The following is a 23,154-nucleotide window of genomic DNA, read 5'->3' as shown; positions in this document are numbered from 1 at the left end:
GCTGCTTTGGTGGATTCCTGGTCATGCAACACATTGTGCTATTGCTCACTCTTCTTGGGAACTAGCAGGGGATTAAAAAGAACAATAAGGGTGCTCCAAATGCAGAATTCTTGTGAATTTCACTGTCCTTCCTCAAACTCTTGCCTGGTGCAAACCCATCCAAATGGGAGAATATTCCTGTATGTTTTGTATGTGAGAAGTACAGTCGGTTTGCTACCTCATCGCACAGGAACAAGCAGCAGGGAAAGTGACGGGATGATAACGCCCCTACAGACATCACCAAGCCAGCACCTTTGGTCTGTAGTTGTTTGGCTACTTTGCTAAGAAGCTGGGATTTTTAATGGTCACAGCTATAGACCGAGGGGTGAACTTTGCCGGCAATATTCAAACAGCCAGACAGGCAGAGCTGTGACTGCGAATCCCTGAGTGTTTGTAACAGCCCTGTTAAAGACGTGTGTTTCTTTACACAAAGGCAGAGGCAATGTTCATTTTTTAAGGTCTGTTTCCTTTGGACATTAGGCAGCTTGCACATCAAGAAAGTAAATTTTTGCTCTCCGGGGAGGAGGCTGCAGTTGTCAAAGTGGTTCTTACAAGCCAGGATTGGCAGATAAGGGCACTGCACTTGTAACACCAGGTAATCAGGTTTCAGAGTAGCAGCCGTGTTAGTCTGTAGCCACAAAAAGAACAAGAGTACTTGTGGCAACTTAGAGACTAACAAATTTGTTTGTCGCTAAGGTGCCACAAGTACTCCTGTTCTTTTTTCCAGGTAATCAGAAACCTCCCAGAGTATTCAGAGTGGTGACACCAGCATGGGGAGGTAACAGCTGAGAGCTGGAAGAACGTCTGCATGCTAGCGACAATCCCACTTCACTTCTAGAACTACTAATCTCAAGTAGGTTTGAGTTTTTTAAACTTGAGAAGGCTTAACCCAGACTAGCTTTGCATGTGTTAGGGCTGGTCAGCATGATACTGCAATCCAGCTTGGGGAAATTAATGCTGGGTTTACCATCCTAGCAAACACCCAAAACAGGCGTGGAGACTAGGAGTGGGGATAAAACTCTGTTATTCTGGTCTGAAAGGCAAAAAGAAAGCTCTGGTCACACACAGGCACATTAAGGCATCATCCATTCTCAGAGCTCAAATGCCAGCCCCCCTGTGAAACGACGAGGAGTTAGAAAGGTATCTGAGTTGGATTAACCTTCACACTGGAAAAATATGTATATGGAGAAGCAGGCCAGACCTGGGTTCATCCAGCTCCACTTTGAAAAGCCCACCAGTGGCAGCATTAGTTATCAGGCAGTCTCCAGAATCAAAATGCCGCCTGGTGCACATTTGTATGCCAGTTCCCAGAACAACCACTTGGCTGTTTCAGAGCAGCGATAAGTGACTGAGCAATGGGAACAAAACCAGAGAAGTTTGGGCCATTTCGTATATGCAGAGTTCTTTCCTCTGTGCTTTTGCAACTCGAATTATGATGGGTGCTCCGCACTCTTCTCCTTCGTGTTTATGTGTAGTGTTTGTGTTCTAGATATCTTTGGAAGAAAGCCCAAGGTGGATTGTCTATGTTAGGTTGATTGGCGCACACGCATTTTTGGTAATTCAAGTGTCCTACATGCAGCTACACTTGTTTGTCTACATTACATGAAACACTGATCCTGAAAAAGCTCATTGAAGTATGAAAATATCTTAAGGCTTAAGACTTTTCTAAAGAACCAGTCATGCTATAGTTAGGAGCAGAGAAAGATAAATTGTAAAAGTCATACTACAAAAATGATACTGCAATGGACAAAAACACCAAGCCGAAGAGGTTAGCAGACAGACAGGATTTGGAATGGTTTCTCCATATAAGCATAATGTGAGCCCACTGGAGAACACGTTTCTTACCAAATTTAACTCTTCATTCTGTCTTACTGCTTCAGAATATGAATCATCAAGTTTTTTCTGCAATTCAGTCAACAGATCTTTGAGCTGAAATGAAGTTTAGAGTTTTTAGGACTTGTCTCCTTAGGATGCCTGTTTGTCTTCTGCTCTGTTATTAGTGTGTTCATCTACCCAAAAGTCACAAGCACCAACTCAACTCTGATAGTTACGGGTTCTACCATTATGCCAGCTGACTGATTACCATAGAAAAGCAAAAGGAACGTTGTTTTGTCAGTTATGGTTACCTCTCTGACTTCTGAAACATAAGTGGATCGCTCTATTTCTGCCTTTTCTAGTTCACTTTCCAAATGTTCTCTCTCTCTTTTAAGCTGGAAACAAAAAACAGAGTTAACATAGTTTCCGAGGGCTTCCCATCATTGTTTTTTTTCCCCCTTAAATGTTACTGTTGAATATAAAATAATTATTTATCTTTTCAAACCTTGCAGCTGGCACAGGTTGGCCATTTAAATTGCCTAAAATTTATTTGAACTTTGAACAAAAAAACTTCTAAAATATGTTTGACTGAAGTTCGGCTCTCAAACTAGAGTTAGAAGCCTCCAGAAGAGACCTCATTGCTGCAAAATGGGGAGCACCCAGTAGCTCCCACTAACTTGAACACTTATGGAAATCAGGCCATTTATGGAAGCACCTAAATCTAGTCTTAGGAGCCAAACTTCAGGCACCCACTTTTTCAAAATCTTTGCCAAAAGGTTTTAGAGCTGAATCTGCAATGCAGCTTAAATCGACAATACAAAACTGTTCTACTTCAGTAAAATAGTTCCCAAAAAGGTTTCAAATGTAAGAAGCGACTTAAGGTTTAGATATTATCGAACGGAAAGCTTCAAAGGGATAAAATATTTAAACATACAGTTTCAGCTTCTTTGATTTCTTCCTTTAATCTCTCTATTTCATGCTCCAATGAACCGACTGAAGAGCGCATCTGCAGTTTTCAATACAGATGAATACACAATTTAAGGTTATCAGAGATCTATCAGAGCCACAGTAATTCATCTAAAAACAGAATCTTGGTAAACATTTTGTAAAAAACAGTCCAAGTCTTGGGTATATTAAGGGGCCTCCCCTGCCACTCTCTCACATACCACCCCCCTCCCCCATCACAATACAAGGAATCCTCTGCCTGAGATATTTCGATCCCAAACAAAAGACTCATTAAACAAGTACTAAACCAGCCCTCTATTATTCATACTAAGCAAATGTCCTTCATGTTTGCTTGATGGGGAAGATGGCGTCCATTCATAACTAGAAATAGCTAAACCCAGCACAGTTGGCCATATTAAAAAACTGTATTATGACAGCAGATGGTACTGCATCTATAGTTAAAGACACCTCAGCCTGCTACAAATCTCTTAAACAAGAGGTTTATAATTCAGCTCTACACATTTGCTCCAGGTTGATAACCTGGGTTTCAAATTCTCGGCCTAGGAGTAGTTTAGAAAGAATTTCTTTTTGAAAAACTGGTTTGACCTATTTTAATTCTGGGGTAGGGAAGGAGGCATGTAAGAGTTACAAGCCTCTTTTCTGCTGCTCGTGCTATAAATGGATCCTTTTCTAAAGGAAGGAAGCTCACAGCTGATTTTTCAGTCATGTTTTAACAGCTTCAGATAAATGGTTATGAACTGACTGTAGCTAACCCTGGACACAACCACACGGCTCTTTATGCACTGATGGATCATTGTCTTCATAATACCAATTACCAGTGAGAAAATAGAAGACTGAAAGAAGTATGGACAGTGATTTACTGGGGAAGAAGAATTCAGACTCTAGGGCATGTCAGTGGGACACCTGGAATTTGTTAGTTACAGCATTCTCAGCTTCCTGTCCTATCTGCTATGCCATGTTTCTGTGCACTACTAAACAGTGCAACTCCACCAGAGTGGCCCTTTGGGGCCATCTGCCTGTCCCAAGTCAGGGTAAAGGAGGAGGGATGGGCGTGGGGCTAGCAACCCCACCCCGTAAAAAATCAATTTGCTACAGAAACGCCAACAATAGAGATAACAGAGGCTTTTATCCTGGAAAAAGAAGGGTCTTCAACTCGAAGACGCATGACGCTGGGTGGTGAAAGCCGCAAGGAAGCCACTAAGCCGATCACCCTTCTTGCAACCAAAAGGATTACCATCGGTACATGGAACGTGAGGACCATGTACGAGTCAGGAAAGACGCCGCAGGTTGCAGTAGAGATGAGGAGCAACAACCTGACCCTACTAGGTATTAGTGAGCTGATTGCACAAAAATGGGCTATACCCACTGGAACCAGTTAGAGCAAATGGCCCAGGATAGAGGACTCTGGAGATCTATGGTTGGCGGCCCATACCCCAACTGGGGTGATGGGCATGAATGAATGATGAATGATTAAACAGTGCCACCCCAGAAATAGCTGCATCACAGCAGCAGTGAAAGAAAGGAGTTCACTACAGTTGTACACGTACTTTGTAAAATAATTTGAGTTCCTTTGGGATAAAAGGCAACAATATTTATTTTCTTCGTTCTTACTACTGTAAGGAACTGCCCCATAAATCTAAGGCACTTTGTAATGCCTTAAGTGTGTAGAGGTCTCTCTCCAAAGCAGGGATGATCTTACACACAGTATCACAATGCAGCAAGGCAAGCCCTTGATGTTACAGCGAGAGATACTGGGTATTTTATTACATTGATTACAGACTGATTTAATGTTACATATAAACAGTGGTTATGAAGTCACCTAACAAATGAGGTTTGCAAAATATTCTAGTGTTAGTCTGAACCACACACAAAATATCCAAAAGAAATGAAAAAAGGCTCAGGACACAGATCTTTATAAATACCTGTCTAAGTTCCTTCTGTGACTCTTCAATTTTTATTTTCCATTTGCTCTCCTCCTCTTCCACACTCCTCTGTAGTCTTTGTAAAATCCCCTCCTAACACAGAATTTTAGTTAATTTCACGATCGGAAGACTGGCAGTTTGCAGTGTCATTGGGTGAAAGGGACATGGTTCCCTACCGTCTCTGCAAGGACTGCCTTGTACTTCTCACACTCCAGCTGTAACATTATATGCATTTCCTCAGCCTCCTTCAGCTTCTGCTCCATAGCCTATTGGGGGGAGGGGGGGCGAAGAGGGAGGAGGAAGAGAAATCCCACAGATTTTACATCAATTGGCACACACTTATGTTCTATAATTAACCATCTTAACGTAACTATCAAGCCCTATGTCATACACAGTTACAGAACTTCATTCTGCAACAGCATGGAAAGGGAAATCTTCAAATGCCACCAGGTACAACATTCAGCTAAGGTTCTTCTATGTTTCTTTAACCTTTGTAATTATAAATGAGTGTGGGGCTACTGAAAACAAGAAGTAAGCTTCACATGCTCTAATAGTACAGATCTAACGGAAGGGTTTTTAATATACCGCAGAGCCTGGGAATGCTGTGCCAGGCATATGAATGAATACTGGTTTTAGCAGCATGCAACTGCACGCTGCATAAAGTGTTCCAGTACACTGGGTTATAATGAAGTGTTTTGTAGATGTCTGACTTCAGTTAATCAAGAGCTATAAACGTGAGCAGTTTTCTCTAAAAACAGAGGACGAGTAACAGCTGGTGTTGTGTTTCAGCACATCACCGACAGTGAGACTCAATGTTTATTAATGTCACGACACTGCAGCAGCAGTGGAGGGGGAGGGGAAGTTTATCTGGAAGCCACTAAAGAATGGTTAACCTGCTGTTCAGTCAATGTGACCCTCCGAGGCTTGCTGTCCGCACAGATTCCACATGTTTGTGCGTGAAATCAGATGTGTGTGCCCATTAGAGCCACACCTACACCCCAGATCGCCTCACACACACCCAGCCCCCACGCCAGGGCATAAAGGACCCAACTGTCACTCGACTCCTTCACCAATACGACGTCCAGAAGATTGCACTAATTAATAGTAGCCCAGAAAAGCAGGCAGACACTGCTGGGGTTCAGTCTCCTTGCCACAAGGGGCAAGATGGAAATAAGGCACAGTGGGGCCCACTTCACCCATCACACATTCGGGTGAGTGGGATACGAGGAGACCTAGGGTGCAGGTGCAGCCCAAACAGACACCGATGACCAAAAGAATCTCGCATGCAGGTGGCACGTATGCTCCAATAATGGAATCCACATGGACAAGTTCTCAAAAGAACCATCAGTTCTTTTTACATCACTACGTAGTGTCGCTCTCATAATTTTGCAAGATTTTGTTTGCCTTTTTACAAACTGCTCAGATCCCTTCATTATAGATGGTTTGTTAATATCATTATGGATGTCAGTTTTTATGCAGCCTGTTATCTGATTTGAACCTCATAAGCAATTCACAAGTTTAAACAGATCTGTGCTACACAGAGGGTACCTTATGCTATTTGTACTGACCTTAACCTCCTCTGACCCTGAGGCCTCTCGTAAATATTCTCTTGCCATCTTTTCAAACCCATGTATCCACTCTCTGTGACTCTGTTAGGAAAAATGCATGCAATTAAAACCACCCACAATTTAAAATCTGAACAGGGAGCTTATTTTAGAAACACTTGTTTCCTACTGGAAATTACGGTGCGGATTTTCAACGTTCAATGAGTGGGAATCTAATGCATAGCTCCTAGCTGAAGGAGTTGCAGTGTCAGTTTTGTGCACAAACTAACCTGACAGCTAGAGTCCCAGAGGGTGTGACATTTCAAAATGGTATTTTCCAGAAGGGTAGAGACTAAAAACGTGTGTATTTATGTCACCTGTAGATGCTAGGATGTGGCAACCGGTATTTCTGAGGACCTGGAGAGCATCATTTCTGAAGATCCCTGTACATGAAACTACGAGGAGTCCAGTGGCACCTTAAAGACTAACAGATTTATTTGGGCATAAAGTTTTCATGGGTAAAAGCCACTTCTTCAGATGCATGGAGTGAAAATTACAGATACAGGCATAAATATACTGGCACATGAAGAGAAGGGAGTTACCTTACAAGTGGAGAACCAGTGATGACAAGGCCAATTCAATCAGGGTGGATGTGGTCCACTCTCAATAACTGATGAGGTGGTGTCCAATTACTGATTGAATTGGCCTTGTTTTTACCCATGAAAGCTTACGCCCAAATAAATCTGTTAGTCTTTAAGGTGCCACCAGACTAACACGGCTTCCCCCTGATACTTGTACATGAAATTGGCTATTGCCACACGGACGCAAAGACCACACCAGAAAGGTGGCTATGTAAGAGCATAGGCGCCAACTCCGTTGGTGCTCCAGGGCTGAAGCACCCATTGGAGAAAAATGGTGGGTCACCGGAAGCCTCCCTGATCAGCACCTCCCCCTCGCCGGTGGCCCCACCAATCAGCACCTCACCCTACCAGTGCCTCCCGCCCGCCACAGTCAGTTGTTCAGGGCCATGTGCACTCGGGGGAGGGTGCAGAACAGGGTGGGAAGAGGCAGGGCAGAGCGGGGACAGGAAGAGGCCGGGGGGGACACGCCTAGGGCAGAGCAGGGGCACAGTAGCAAGTCTGCACCTCTCTGTGTTAAGCGTTTATTTTAAATACTCCTACGATTTTAAAACAAAATCGAGCCTCGTGCTTTGTAGCCTCGATCCCTCTCCCTCTCAATGCATTGCGGTGAACTCTCAGAATCAAGCACACTACTTTTTCGTATCTTTGAAGACGTTCCGGACTCAAACCAGTTTCTTCGCTGGTTATAAAACTACTTTAGAAACAGCCTAAAAAGGGTCTGTTAATGGGAGTTGAGGGGAAGGCTCAGCCCACGTGGGAAGTCAGGCCAGTAATGATTTATATTGCAGCAGAGCCTAAAAAGGGCTCCAGTCAGATACTGAGGCCCCTGTGCTAGACAGTAAACAAGTACCTGCCCTAAGAAGTTCGCAATCTTGGCAAATGTCGAGACCTAACAGGTGGCTGACACAGATCCTAGGAAGGCAGCATGAGGCAACAGTAATACGATCATTTTTTCGCAGAGACTTGCTGTGGGCACCACGTGTCCAGCTGTTACCAGCTGCCAGGGTACGTAAAGAGCATGACAGGTTAGATGCAATGGAATACACATACTAGCTTATCTTACCAAGTCAGAAGGAAGAGACACCTTGGGAAACAGTTTCTGCAGCAATTCTCTAGTTTCCATCTCCGCAGTCTCCAAGTATTGCTGCCTTTCCTGCATTGAGAGAGAACGGGTCTCATGAAGCAAGTAATACATTTCACAGACATGGCAATACCCTTTTCTAGGCCTAAAATCGCACATCTAAGCCAGGACTTAGTTTTAGACTAACACAGGCTCCATTATTTCAAAATACGGCCAAAGATTTTCTGAAACTGAATTGCTTCAGAACTTGGCCTTCATACTGTTTCTGATTTTGGGTTTTTATTTGCATAACATTGTGCTCCAATCTAAAGCATTCCTATGGAATTGTATAGGAGTGCTCAGTCACCCTGTCAGAACATGGACTACAGTGTGCAGAGAAAACGCATACACAGATTACGTACGGTTTCAGAGTAGCACCCGTGTTAGTCTGTATCCGCAAAAAGAACAGGAGTACTTGTGGCACCTTAGAAACTAACAAATTTATTTCAGCATAAGCTCTCGTGGTGGACTGTAGCCCACAAAAGCTTATGCTCAGATTATATAGACACTTCAAATCAGTAATAAAAATTAAGTGATATTTTAATAGTAAAAAATTAGGAATTGGTCTGTAGAAAGAATCCACATTGGTTCTGATCAACTTTATCCTTTTTTTCTTTAAATCACCCCAACAAAACCCCCTAATTTATAATTAAAGGCAAAGAGGAAACTGTGTTAATGCAGATTTGAACCAGGCCAAGAAAGCGATGTTATCTTTGCCAGATTTTATTTTACTATATTAACAGGTAGCTCCTCCCTTCCGCCATCTCTCTCAGAGCCCTGGATGAAATGGAAAATCATCATTAGAGCTGGGTGAGATTCTGTGTGTTTCCTTTTTTGTGCGTGTTTTACAGTTTGTGGCAATATGAGCCCAATGACAAAGTATTATTTTCGGGCACCTTAATATTAAACAGGACCACCTATGAAATGTTTGGGTACCGTATTTGCAATAGATGGGTTTGTATGGACTTTTTGCCAGTCAGTTAACACACTCCTCTTTATTCAGGATCTTTGGATTTCTTTTGAAACAAGGCAAGCTGTACCAACTGTGCTCAAGGGACGCATTCCTCACTAATACAATTTAAATTTTTTTTTTAAATTTGACTTATACATTACTGAGCATCCTACTCTGCAGTTACTCAGCCGAAAGTGACATCTGCAGCCTTAGTAGTTTGGGATCCAGTGTCAGAGACAGATGGGAGAGACACGAGGCCGTGAAGCTACACAGTTAAATTTAATGTTAGCTTTCAGCAAGATAAGCTTCACCGAAAGAAGCAAATGCCAGTTTCATCAAAAATCTTCAGATTAGGAAAGAGCAATTAAATGTAGCGAGAAGCAGCTTCATACACCTATTTCTCAGAATGCTGGGCTGAGCTAAGAGCATGCAGCTTTCTTTTGAAACAACTTTGAGATTCAGTCTTATTTCCCACTTCCTCTGGCTAGCTGACCCTCCCCCCAAAGACGCTTTTCTTTCCTTTTTTTAAATAAAGCAGCACTTCTACTATTTTGACATTTCAGGACTTTCAGAACAACCCATTCACAATTCCATGATTTCACTCTGAACATGTGTTTCAGGGGGAGTTTGAGCTTCCCATTCTTTCAGGAATATGAATTTCCCACTAAATTGGTGGGCACGATTTTTATCAAGGTTTTTTTTTAAATAATCCAGTTGTTCTTGTTCATTAGGCAATAAGCTCATTCAGCCTGACACCAAAGAGAAAGGCCACTGACCACTGAAAGCAGTTCAGGCATAAGGGTTAGGGTCTGGCTTTTGACAGTTCACCACAAGGATAATGATTCTAACAATTATGCAAACAAAAACAAATCAGCATGCCCACAAATTAAGAAAAATAGAAGTAATTTAAGACGACAGGTAGAAGCAGAGGTGAAAGTATATGAAAGCTCATTCAGAACAGACTATTTAAATTGCAGTAAAAGTTAAATGCTTCAATTTGAATTAAAAAACCAGCTGCAGATTTGTTTCTAGCTTAATGCATTGTTTCTACCAGTTAACATTACAACCTTGGCAGTCTTGTTCACTTTGTCCTGCAGCAATTTTTCAGTTGATGCCAATGCTTCCATTGCTTTCCAGTTTTTCTCCCGAAGGTCCTAATCATTTTTAGAAAGAATGATTTCAGTTCATCCAATATTCAAACTGTTTCTGCTTTTACTTCAGAGGTATATTTTGCATTACACTCAGTAATTTGCATTTAAATGCTGGTTACTGCAAGATGATTTTGCTGAATAAGATGACGTACACTAGCAAAAACAAGTGTGATGTTTAAGAGTTTGAATGAAGAAAGAAAAATGCCAATTTCCCACACATACACCCACCCATGTATTCAGAATTGTCCCCGTTGTTATTGTACTGCAAGCATATTATTACTGGGCTAACAACCCTGCACTTTGACTGCACTTGTGAGAGGAAAGAGGAAAGTACTCAGAAGTGAGGAACATAGACACCAAACCACAGATTACAAAACAAAGCTTAGGCATGTGGCGCTGCATAATCTAGAATAACCCTAAATACACACGGAAGTGTATATGCTTAAATCCCAATCCTGCAATAGGATCCCCGCAGGTAGATCCTTGTACCCAAGCATGGGATCAGGGCCTCGATTTGCATTATTACACAAAACTCATCCACACTATATGGAATTAAAGAGACCCCAGCTTCATTTCTAACTCATCCCCTTTAATTTGGGAGTTTTGCCAGAGTGATGAGCACATTCCCAATCTGCCCGTGAATGATGCAGTCATTTGCTGTGCTCCTACTTCTTTCTTGGCAAGGTCGTCAAACACGTTCTCCACAAGATAGATCATATTTCGCAGTTTGGAGTCCGAGGTAATTAGGTAACTCAATGTGAAGATAAATATTGCACCTCCGTTATCTGGAAAGGGTTGCTGGGTTGGGAAGAAAGACTGCTGGAACTTGCCTTTTCCAGCCTTCAAGACTAACAGCAAGTCCTTGGCAAGCTACTGATTAGACCGCTGCAGTTTTAGTTACCAAACAAAAAGCATTAAGTCCAAACGTACATTCAACATTTCTGCATCACCACATCACCGCCTGAATATCCCAACAGCAATGCAGCAGTTACAGAAGAGCGAGCACGTCCCAGCTAAATTGTGGCGTGAACCTAAAGGTGTGGTCTCCCATTAGCCTTAACTGGAGTTGCACATGCAGTGAAGGGGGCACGTACACCTGGCATTCCACAGAATATGAACCAGGAATACAAGAGACGAGGTCAATTTACTTCCCCATGCTGACTATTCTTTGAGAACACATGTTCATCGGTCAACTCCCCACCATTTCTGGCTTTGCTTTGAAGCTATGTTGTTGCTCACCATAGACAAGCTAGCAAGTTCTCTTCTTAGCATTTTTCTTGTATCACAGGTGTCTTCTTTACATCAGGCAGCCAGAATTTTCTTGACTCACGTGCATTAGAGATTCTTACATGCGGCTTTGCTTTATAAATAGGTTTGATCTGTTGGATTTGTCAATGTTTATATATTCATTGTCTCCTATTAAGACACCCATAGCATCCATGGGCTCCAGACTCCTGTTGTCCAGCCTGGTGCAGATTATGCATGTTGTGGAAGCAATGCAGTAGGTTAATGCGTGAGAAGAGATGAGTGCAAGCATCACTTTGTTTCGCCCATCAGCTGATGACCAGAGCGCTGCCATGGCTGCAGTAGAAGGGACGCTTGCTGCCCTTCACCTTTCACTGTAAGAACTGGGATTATACATTTTTCGAAACGGGGGAAGCCAGATGAGAGTCATGAGGGTATTATTTTTCTGTGCTGTCCAACACACAAATCAGATAACTGCAACCATCTTTTTCCCCAGTGAGACTAAGTTTGACAGTACGGTTAACCACGTTAAATTTACGCTTATGAGAATGCCATTAGATCTTGCTCTCCATCAATTTCCCCTTCCCCAGTGGTTAAGAGAATGTACAAAGATTTAATAGCAAAACTCAAGTGTTTGGCAAACTAAGGGATTCTTAGGGTAGCTGTTCCCAAGGGAGAAATGAAGTGAGCACACAACTTGGTACAGGGCTATAGAACAGAAGTTGTTTTCATGGCAGCAGAATATTGGGCACTGTTTGGTTTTGTGCACACAGAAATAACCCTTGAGTTTTTGAAGAATTTACTTACATTGTTCTTTTTCCTCTGTTGCTCAACAGCATTTTTCAGGGAGCCTAGCTCATTTCGGAGACTGGTGATTTCGGTCTCTTTCCCTGCAATACTGAATTAGCAGAACAGTCAGTCACAAATCTTCACATGCAAGATACTTAGAGTGAAATATTGAGATTTTCTCCTTCTGCCACTTTGCTTATAGCGAAGGCAGATTAATGTAGCCTGCATGCAAAACAGGGCAATTTTGGAGAGATCCACCCATCTTGCACAGCATCATCATCATGCAGTACTCATTGAACAAGTGTGCAGTTTCAAACACCTAGTCCTCAACTGAAAGGTCTTGCATAATTGTGCCATTACATCTTTGTTCGTAGTCGTCCTCTTGCTTCCAATGCTTTTGTCTTACTGCTCATTTTAGTCCCCCCCGCTCTCCCCTCCCCCCAGCACTTAATCCGACTGCCCCTCTCTTTGGGCCAGCACCCCTCTCTCATTGCCTGCCAGACTCCTTTCTTCAGATCACTCCTCAAAACCCATTTCTTCCAGAAACCCTTTTCAAAAGCTCACCCTTAGGTTATCTACTCCCTCCGCTTCTGCAAGGGATGTTTTACTTCCTGTCTATTTTAGATTGCAGGCTCTCTAGAGTAGGGAGCATGTCTGCCTGGAGCCGTAGAACCCAGTGCGAGGTATTCAGCAGTATTTAAGTGATTGTAAACCAAGTAGAGAAAAAAAATGTGGCACATTTTAATGCATGAGAACGAGAGCCAGAGACCATTACACACACTGTAAGCAAGCACTGCATAACCTTTAACACAATTCTTTCGGCATGCTTCACTTCTAGCTTGTAACACCCTGTCATTCCTGAGCTTTTCCTCAAGATGATATTTAGGCCAGCCAGGCAATTTCATGACATGCACAAGAATGCACTGGGAAGCAAAGATCTAACAATTCACTTTGCTTGGAACCTTAAATGAATTTTCATCTCAGCCATCAGAAGGGTACGGCTAGCCCATTAACCTTGAGCGTATTTAAATTTAAACTCTAAGAAATGGCTTGCTTCCACTGTGCCCTCAACATAGAATATGAGAGATTCAGGGTTTGCAGAACACCTGAGCTAGCGATTGCGATTCGGAGAGTTACACCTGTGAAGCTCCAATTTACCAGACACCTAACTTATTACGGTCATTTCTCACTTGCATGCCTGATGCTTTTGAAAACCCATTTGGTTTGTAGTAGGTATGAGTTTTCAGTGCAATAATGGAAGTCACGTGTATTTAAAAAACAATTACCAGCAATACTTACACTTGCAGCAGCTCGTCGCTTTGGACAGCCAGAGACGCCTACAAACAGATCAGAAATACATTAAAACAGATTAACAGTAGCTGGGAGTGCTGTTGAGGAGGTGCCCTGCTTTGCTCACCAGCGCTCCCTGCCAGATCAAGCAGCAACATTAGCAGCCTCCTGTCCAGTCTTTTTGGCCAGAAGGTTGGTGACTGCGAAACGTGGCCTGAAAGGTAGTGAATGCAAAGCAGGGGAGCAATGTGGTGGGGCAATCAAGACTGCAGCACGGATGCAGACCCACAAAATAAGGTGGAGAGTAGGGACAGAGGGACCAGATATCCAGCAACTGGGAAACAGTTACAAATTCCCCTAACATGTCTTTAAATTGTTCTAGGATTGGTGCAGCTGATAAATAATGGGGATTAGCCTGCTGTGCATACTCACAGCAACGAGCCCCATCAATGTCAGTCATCACAGTCAAAGTGGGAGCCGTACCTGCTTACGAGTCTCTTGCTTTAATTCTTGGATTTGCACTTTAAACAATTCGTTTTCTTTTTGTGCCTCCTGTATAAATAAAGAGAAGTGATGACAGTCTCTTCACACCCGTGCACTCCTGTTTACCACCCAGGACACTAGTGCATAGGATGCTTATTCCCCATTAACATCTCACCTGTAACTGTTTTCCTTTGTTTGTAATTTCTCTCCCCCTTTCTTCTAACACAGCCTCCATCTTCTTCACCTCTGCTTCCTTCTCTTTCAATCTGTGACGTTCATTCAGGAAATCAAAAAGTGCAATGATTAAAAAATAAGCACCACTCTGGCTAAGAGAGTTTGATGCTCTAGAGAGGGCTAGCTTCACAACAGTCAAGAAATTAAGCCTGGACATTTACAGCAGATACATGACATAAGATGCTGCCAAGCAAGGTCAATCCACAGGGACCACCACAGCACAAAGTAGTCTCCACATACAAGTAATCTATGATCTCTGTGCCAAGAAAGCCCAAAATAGCACCGGCTGTGATACTGCAGATACCTGCCCACTAAGAACTGGCCGGAAGCTATTGAGTCATTTTCACATGTCACTAAACAGCAAATTCATTTAGTCACCATCAACGTACATAACATTCAAACCAGAAACAGGGGAAAGGTCTCAAATCCTCCTCCAGCTAGCTCCCTCGAAGAATTAAACCTGGCTTCTGTGATTTCAACCTGGAATCCCAGGTTTGGCCCGGAAGTAGCTAGAGTGTCACCTGAGGCACATGGCCAGGGACAATGTTTCAAGACTGTGGAAGGCGAGTCCATCTCTCTTTTACTGGGCTGAACAGGCGTGGGACATTACCAAGCGTTGTGGTGGATTCTCCATCACTGTCAATAGGGGCCTGTGTTGTAGGCGGGCGGACTAGATGTTCACAGTGGTCCCTTCTGGCTTTATAATCTATGAATTGTCTCTCTGAGAAGCACACTAAGCTATCTGAATCTAAAGACGTTTAAAGCAACTCTCTTACGAAACACCAAATACACGAAGCCATTCTCTCTCTTCATGTTCGATAGTGTGACACTAACGGTTAGCATGAAAGCAAAAAGACAATGGAAAAGGTAACTTTACAAATCAAGTGGTAGAGTGCTTCAGGAGTCCTGTGGAGGTCAATCAGCCATCTGTATCTCTTCCTGTTTAGTTGGTTGTTGCCTGAGTGGGTTCTTCTAAACAGCCTGTAGTAGCAAGTTGATCTCAAGAACCCAAGGTCCAGTTTAAAAGTGCCGTGTACACAGCTATTTTTAGCATGGTAGTGCAAGCCCAAGCCTGTCAACCTGCACTTGAAGGCTCGCTGCCAGGGCCGGGCAGACGTACCCTTTGATGCTGTATAGTCCCTGGGCACTTCGTCAAACATATACTTAATGTCAAGGTAGATGGGGAGAGAACACAATACCGAGAGTGCTGAACACGTAAGAGCTCCTAGGCATGTGTTAAGATTCTGGTGAAATTAAAGAAGCCTCTATGATCACTTCCTTCTGCTCTGTGTATGCACATTAGTATTTAGTCAGGCCGGTGCACTTCCATCAGCACTAAAGCTTATTACAGCAAAGCACATAAAAATTCCCACAATGAAGTCCCACACATTTCAGTTTAAGATAAATCACAGCACAGAGACCAGAAAGCACAGAAGAGGACACTTGAGAAGCTGCTAGGCATACTTACAAGATCTCCAGATCCTGGATTTGTGACACAGCAGATACCTATCAAACAGAAACATTCAGATCCATAGTGACAGCACAGTAAACACCTTCAGTTTAACAGTGAATATTTACATCAGTCGGAATAATGACACCTAGCTCTTATAGAGCGCTTTTCATCAGCAGATCTCAAAGCACTTCACAAAGGGAACTACAGAGAATGAAGTGTCACTTTTCTAGGAAAGACCAAAGGTTTTTAGGTCAATTGAGTTTAAACATTTATATTGCTCCAAAACCGCATGACACCAAATCTTAAACAAAAAAACCCAAAAAACCCACAAAACTGATGCTGACTGACACAAATCTAACTCAACCAGCCTCTACCACCTCCAGCCACCAGTGGGATAAATTACTCCCTGGCTACAGGACTGACTTAAGACAGAGTGTGTGTGTTTGGCACCACCTCTTGCCCTCAGAAAAATGAACCATATTTCAGCACTGCAGAATTCATGCAGCAGCAACCTAGCTTGAGATCATGCTGCATGCCAGCGCTTTGGTGCTCCCATGCAGGGAACAAAGAGCAAAATCCCAGCCCATCACAACTTCTGTGATAAATCAAAGGGGAGAGGCACTCAGATTCCAGGCCAGGGCTGTAAGTGCACCCAGGAGATGGATGCTCTGTCTTGTGTCTCTGTCACACTCACATCTGTCTGAGACACTGAAAGACAGGCAGTCTGCACTCACTAGAATTACCATGTGGTCTGCACAAAGAACTCCAAGAAGTGCACACCACTTCAGTTCAGCCTCCAGGTGCCAAAAAGCAGATAAATGTGATAAAGTTCACAAACTTCAAAGGCTCCAGATCACTGCTACCGCCACTATTGGTAAGAAACCCCCTCCCTTTTGCTATTTTTGCAACCTTAGCCTTGTATTAATCAAGTCAAGCTAAACCACGACAAGCCATTGCAAATCGAAATAAGCATGTCCGCAGAGCCTTTTGCACTGGTTTAACCAAGGGCTTGTCTACATATGGAGTTACTCCAGAATGGATATTGCACTTTAAATTCACACTCTACCTTAATACAAATTAACTTTCAAGTGTATACAAGTCCTAAACAGGTTTAAAATCATTACGTTAAACCAGGCCCTGTCCTTTCAAATGGGCCATAAGGAGAAGCAGAAGTGTGAAGGGTCAGATGGGGGTGTAAACAAGGAGGCCCTGCCCCATCCTAGGGCTGGCTATTTCAACAGGATCAGGAAGCTGAACTAGAGAGAGGGAAGCGTATTGGAACTAGAAGCCATGCAGGCAGCAGCAGTGGTTTTCCTCAGGCCCTAGGAGACTAACCTAACCAGAGGGTTTGTTCTGTAGACTTTAAGTTGGGAACTCTGACCCAGGTGAGGTGAGGACCCTATGAACTGTTTACTGTACTAGCTACGGTCCTGAAACCTTAGTAAAAGGAGAAATGCTATTTTGTTAATGTGTGTTGGCTCCTCCTTGCCCTGTGAAAGTGAATCTGTTAACTTCCCCTGATAGGGCAGGAAGGCAAAGTGCACCCACAATGCTGTAGCAGGGCACACTGGGATGGCCCAGGCCTTTACAAAAACCCCAAGACGTTGCCAGACCATTCTGCTCTGGAATCCGTACCTGCTGTAGCTGTTCCGAGTTCTGTTGCTCTAGCTCTTGAACTTTACTGGTTAAGTGGGTAATTGTATCTTGTTGACTCTTTGGAGAGAAAAAGATTTAAGTGTCTGTAAATTCTGTATTCATAGTTATTGCATCAAACACTTTGCTGGACAATTAAAAAAAAAGTTTACCTGCAACGATTCTCCTTTCTTAGCAATATCTTTCTCCTTCTCTTCCAATAAGGCCTCCATAGTTTTCATCTGTTCTTCCTTTCCCTTCAACCTGTACCATTATGCACAAAAAAGTGTGTTAGCCATTTGAAACAAAACTTAAACTTTACAGCGAGTGCATAACAAACAAGAGCAGGCTGCATGATCAAAGGCTCCACTGCAGTTTATGCCAGCTGAACAGGAATATGAACTGTGGCAAACCCAGGACAAATGGCTACAAAGGGAGGGCTAGTAATTAGTCCCAGGGGGTTAAAGGCCTCTCCCGATCCACTGAGGAGAGAGAGCCATGGGGAAATAAGGTTCAGCTGGAACAGGGGTTACCAGGGAACTAATTAGGTTCAGCTGGCCCCAACTGCTGGAGACCTTTTTAAACCCTCCCTGGCATGGAAGCAGGGGGGAGAGTGAGAGAAGCTGCCAGCAAGTGAGGTGCAGCAAGGCTCTGAACCCTTCCAGCAAGGAAGGCTGCACTCTGTCCCCAGAAGGGGAGAAAACCAGCACAAGGGACTGACTGAGGGAAGGATCAGCCAGACCCTGTGCTACCTGGAAGGATTTGCTTTGCCTAAGCCGGTGTCTCCAAGGCTAAGAAGGACTGAGCCTGCTGAGGAGAAGGGTACTTTGCCCCAGAACACTTCCACTTCACTCTGCTTTTGCAGGGAGCTCGAAAGGCGCACTTGATCAATGCTACAGCTCATTAAATCAAAGTGGACTGAAATTCTGCACCAACATACACTGCAGTGATTCCATACACATTTCCCCGCTCCACATGAAAGGGGCTGAATGGATAGTCATGGAGATTTAAGTTGTATTTTTCCACATAAGTACAGAAAGGATCCCAGTGTAAACGTCCCACATTGCCCTGCCAGCGTTTCTCAACTCGATTTGGCTGTAGCACCTGTCAAGGAGTTGGGTCTCTATGCCCGCTGAACACCTGACAACCTGCTCGGCGATCTCAGCAAATAGCCCCCTATGGCAATGGCATTCGTAACAAGGATGCTTGTCCACTAACACGACTTGCTCATTTCACACAGAAGTTGAAATGTTCTTAAAACAAAATCTGAAGAAGGATGCCATAGAGCAGATTATACGTTTCTGTTATAGTAACAGTACTTACAGGTTCTGAAGGTCCTTGACTTGTGAAGTGATTGATACCTAAAGACAAACATTTGGTACTTAAATCACTCCTATAAGACTGGGCTATCCACACCAAAGTCCAGTATATACAGCTAAGTAAACAGACAACTATTAAAATTAGTTTGGGGAGGAAGAATGGGAAAACAAGGCCATTAGAGATTGTTAAAAGGGTCACTGTCTAGTAGTTTAGGTCTGTAGGAAAGAGTTACGAAACTGAAATGTTATCATTTACACACTTTTCATAATGATTTAGCACACTCCCTTCAGTGTCAGAAATAGAAGCACTCCAGCACTGGGCCAGTGTATGAGAACCAGAGGCATAAACGGACCCTAAAGACATCTGTTTTGTTCCACTAGCCACCTTGAGCAAAGTTCAAAACACATGATCTCTTTTATTAATTTAGATCTCAACACAAGAGATTTTTAAATAGGATTTCCAGACTGCCAGTGGCCCTTTAAGTCTCTGTTCAAAGAAGGATGCCAAAATAGAGTATTTAATTTTTGTGGGTGGATGAAAGGGAAGAGACAAAGCTTACCTGGAATATTTTTTCATTTAAATTCTATATCAAAACAGCAGACTATAAAAGTCTACAGTCCCTACTCCTAGCAGGAGACCTGGCAGGAATCACAATAGCTCAAAGCCCATTAACTCCAGTAGGTAGTACCCTGCTCCAGTGCTGCATTAGAACCTGAATTATTTCCAAGGCCTGGTCTACAGCAGAGAAACGCAACATGCGAAGTAATGTTTGTACCACTATAAAAACACCTCATGTCCATACCCGCAGGTGCATCAAACAGTTTACAAGGGAATTAGTTACTGTTGAGAGCAGACTATGCATCAGAGCTAGACAGTGTGGGGTCCTCAGTCATTTTGGTGCCAGTGTGGATTGACTAGCCAAAATGGTTCAACTAGCGCTCTGCTAATGCTCCACAGTGCCCTGGTGGTTTCACAAAGTCTCCCACAACGCATTGCATGAGCACAGCTCTCACCTCCCGGAGCAGCACTTCAAGGAGGTGGTGTCCTATCTAGCTCTTGTGAGACTGCAGCTGCATATTGTGTTTAATTCTGGGCATACTACCAGAGAATTAATGGAAAAAAAACAGAGCAATCAAGACCAAGAGGGATTGCTTTAGGAGAAAAGATTAGACAGAAAAATTATGTACGACTTTGACGAACACCCTCTAAATCAGAGGTTCTCAAATGGGGTGGTGACCCGTCAGGCTGTTATGTGGGGGTCACGAGCGGTCAGCCTCCACCACCAATCGCTGCTTCACCTCCAGCATTTATAATAGCGTAACTTATAAAATATATGTTTTTAATTTATAAGGAGGGGTTGCAGAGTCTTGCTGTGTGAAAGGGGTCACACCAAGACAAACATTTTAGAACCACTGCTCTAAATATTTGAAGGGGATGAGCACAGACAAGAGGTAAGAGTAAGGGTAGTGCATCAAGGTATAACTAGGAACAATGGGGTGAAAGCAAGAAAAATAAAATATAGGCTAAATATCAAGCAACTTCCTGACAGCAAGTTGGAGAAGACTGCCTGGACAAGAGTATCCTAAATAGGGACAGCAGTCCCATTGTTTGGGACACTAGAGAAACTAGGACATCGGACATTTTTTTACCTCTTTGCTCCTGGTAGATGGAGTGAAAACTCACTCTGCAAAGACTTGTTTTCAACTACTGGCTAAGGGAAGAGAATAGAATGGCTGCCATGTTTACCTGGAGAACAGAATGCCGAGAGCACAGACCTTCTAGCTTTAGAGGGGATGGATAGGATCTGACAGGAGGAGAATTTGGGCAAGAACCATTTTGACCCAGTAGCTTTGAGCTAGTAGAGCAGCTGATGCAAGACAGTAAGAGGAAGCTCCTTCACTGTTTGTAGTCAAAGGGAACAGAACACTGGAGGCACTAGAGTGTGCCAGGGCTCTACGAAACGAAAGTGTGTAACTGCTGGAAATAACTGTGCAGAGCTTTGAGCTACAGGAGTTCTCGCCAAGTCTCTCACTAGCAAGCACAGGACTCTGAGTATCTGTTATGGGGTCGCTGAGGAAGACGTCTGTTAGACTGTATCTTTATAGTTCTGTACCCTATAACCAAGGGCTTCATTTTGGTTTGTAGAGATTTTTACCAAAAAAATTCCCCGGTTTTACAAAAAGCTGTTTTTGTTTTTTATTTTTTTTACTGAATTGCAACTGAATTTTGGGCCTCTAAGGAACACGAAGAGACAGATGATGTTAAGCAAATCCAATACACTACATTAGGTAGACATGTTTATGTTAAAAATAAGTTAGTCTAAGTGTTAATGTGAGACTGTCTGTTAAAGTAAGGCTGTATAAGACACATACACATGTGCATACATGTACATCAGTGCTCAAATCCTAAATAGAGTGCCAGAACTCCCTAGACCCGACTCCCTGCTCTGGAAGGAAAGGTGTCATCTCGGGTAACTTGGGTAGACCTGAGGGGAACCCCAGAGACCTGTTTCCCTGCTCCAGGAGAGATGGCGGCTCAGTAACCTGGGCAGATCAGGTAACTGATCCACCATCTCTCCTTCCAGAGTGAGCCCGGAAGCAGAAGAGGTAAAAGGAGGCAGAGTGGGTAGACGGTGCCCTCTCCACCCCCATGTCTTCTGGGCCCCCTTCAGCAGGAGAGATGGTGGCTTGGTAACCTGGGCCACCATCTCTCCCACTGGAGCCAGGAGTCGGGTCAGAAGTACTCTTACTTTTCTCTATTCATTGGGGTATTTTCCTGTCCCCCAGTATTAACCCCGATATTTACCCAGAAAAAAGTGAAGTTAATTTTTGCACTGATTTTTACACTTAAATAAAAATAAAAAAGGGCCCCAGTAAAACAGCTGACGTACTAGAACAGATATGCTAGTAAGCAAAGCATCCATTGCAAGGCTGCCTCATACTTCCAGCTCTAAGGAATTTTACCTGTTTTTCCATCTCAAGCTGAGAATGTCCTACTTCTTCTTTCAGAGCCTCTATTTCCTGTGTGAAAGCCTTTTCAATGACAAAACAGACAGGATTGGACAATGGAGACAGCACCACAAAATGTATTCTACAAGTTCATTACTATTAAATGCAAGGCAAGAACAAAGAAATGGAAGTTAATGGCACAGACACAGAAAGGCAACAGCACGACTCTGATAGGTACCTGAACCGTTTTCTCCTTGTGTGCAACTTTGAGGACTTCAGCCTCCAGGAGTTCTTCCACCGATTTGATCTTTCCATCCTTCTCATGGATTCTTAGCACAGAACAGAGAGGAAACATCACAAGCTAGTTGAACTAGGGGAAGCGATCTTCATTATTAACATCACAGTAGCCCCTAAGAGCCCCAGACAGGCCCCTCTGTCCTCGGTGCTGTACATTTGTATATCAGAATCACACAAGTGGGTATCCTACACACACCCAGGGTAGCGGAAGGAGGGGGATATGGCAACGTGATACAAGCTTGCTTTTGCAATAACTAGCCCTGTGAACCATTGGTAGTAGGGTGACCAGATGTCCTAATTTTATAGGGACAGTCCCGATTTTGGTTTTGGTTTTTTTTTTTTTCCTTATATAGGCTCCTATTCCCCACCCATCCTGATTTTTCACACTTGCCGTCTGGTCACCCTAGTTGTAGGTACCTAGTTTGGTTTGTAATCAGCAGCAGTAGTCCTAGTAGGCCACACGCCTACCTTCAGATTTCAAGTTCTGGCAAACATGCTTCAGCAAAATATTTACTGCTGTTTTTTTATTTTTTCTTAACCTTTAAGAGTAAGAAATACAAATCCACTCCTTTCACGCACATTAAAGGAGAACCAGCCAATAATCTAATGGTCCAGCATCTAGTGACCAAGGACAGGCCTCGAAGCCTAAGGCCTGGGCTAGCAAAACTAACACGAGTCCTACGTCAATCAACTCCTGTCCCCTACACTATTTAGTGCAGATCTATTACGGGGTTTACAGAAGCATTAGTTTAGCTTGAGGTGTTGCTCAGAGCTCTCACAGCCATGCAAACTTTGTGCACCTGACGAAAATGGAATGCTCAGGAGAGGCAACATACCCCTGAACACAGCAAAGAGGGATGAGGTTTAGGGCAGAGGGATGACAGGTTCATAACGCTACTTACACTTTCTGAAGTTCTTCCACCACTGATTCGAAAGAAACCTGAGCAAAACAAATATTTAGTTTAGAGAGACTGAAGAGTTCAAAGGAACTCACTGGTGGTTAGTGGGAGGGAAAGGGGCTGGAGAGTGCAGGGATCAGTAATGGGACACAAAGCTCTGCAAGCTTTAAGACGTTCGTTTGAATTTGGTCTGGGTTTGTAGTGGTCCTAAGTTTTTATCATAGGTTGGCGGTTTGATGGCTTCTGTGGTGGTCCCTAGTGGACTGGTGCCCACCATCATTACAAAACTCAAAGTTATTGCAGCATGTTCCAGAATAACTTTCCCCAAAAAGAAAAGGTTCAAGATGAGCTATTAACTGGCAATGCCTCGTGAGAGAAAGCCCAGCCACTGCTTCTTTAACAATGGTCAAGGCA

At 43.4% G+C, this 23,154-nt stretch overlaps 1 protein-coding gene across 6 annotated transcripts in view; it reads right to left on the bottom strand.

Moving 5' to 3' along the window:
* KTN1 (kinectin 1) overlaps positions 1-23,154 on the bottom strand; it is a 112,777-nt gene that overhangs the window by 10,892 nt on the left and 78,731 nt on the right. For 3 of the 6 annotated variants that reach the window (XM_039535184.1, XM_039535180.1, XM_039535181.1), the window contains exons 22-40: positions 22,744-22,781; positions 21,783-21,873; positions 21,560-21,628; positions 18,600-18,637; positions 17,450-17,540; positions 17,280-17,357; positions 15,660-15,697; positions 14,133-14,223; positions 13,958-14,026; positions 13,484-13,521; positions 12,203-12,293; positions 10,067-10,153; positions 7,991-8,080; positions 6,311-6,391; positions 4,919-5,008; positions 4,743-4,835; positions 2,789-2,860; positions 2,166-2,249; positions 1,885-1,968 (exon numbers count right to left, since the gene is read on the bottom strand). In XM_039535184.1, the coding sequence (XP_039391118.1) occupies positions 1,885-1,968; positions 2,166-2,249; positions 2,789-2,860; positions 4,743-4,835; positions 4,919-5,008; positions 6,311-6,391; positions 7,991-8,080; positions 10,067-10,153; positions 12,203-12,293; positions 13,484-13,521; positions 13,958-14,026; positions 14,133-14,223; positions 15,660-15,697; positions 17,280-17,357; positions 17,450-17,540; positions 18,600-18,637; positions 21,560-21,628; positions 21,783-21,873; positions 22,744-22,781 (1,413 nt within the window). The remainder of the gene's footprint in view (positions 1-1,884; positions 1,969-2,165; positions 2,250-2,788; positions 2,861-4,742; positions 4,836-4,918; positions 5,009-6,310; positions 6,392-7,990; positions 8,081-10,066; positions 10,154-12,202; positions 12,294-13,483; positions 13,522-13,957; positions 14,027-14,132; positions 14,224-15,659; positions 15,698-17,279; positions 17,358-17,449; positions 17,541-18,599; positions 18,638-21,559; positions 21,629-21,782; positions 21,874-22,743; positions 22,782-23,154) is intronic. The other 3 variants (XM_039535183.1, XM_039535182.1, XM_039535185.1) reach the window with 3 other exon arrangements.

This window comes from Mauremys reevesii, linkage group 4, assembly GCF_016161935.1.
Source record: "Mauremys reevesii isolate NIE-2019 linkage group 4, ASM1616193v1, whole genome shotgun sequence".
In the NCBI taxonomy this organism is placed as follows: Eukaryota; Metazoa; Chordata; order Testudines; family Geoemydidae; genus Mauremys; species Mauremys reevesii.
The sequence above is the reverse complement of the archived record's forward strand: the minus strand, read 5'-3'. Positions and strand labels throughout refer to the sequence as shown.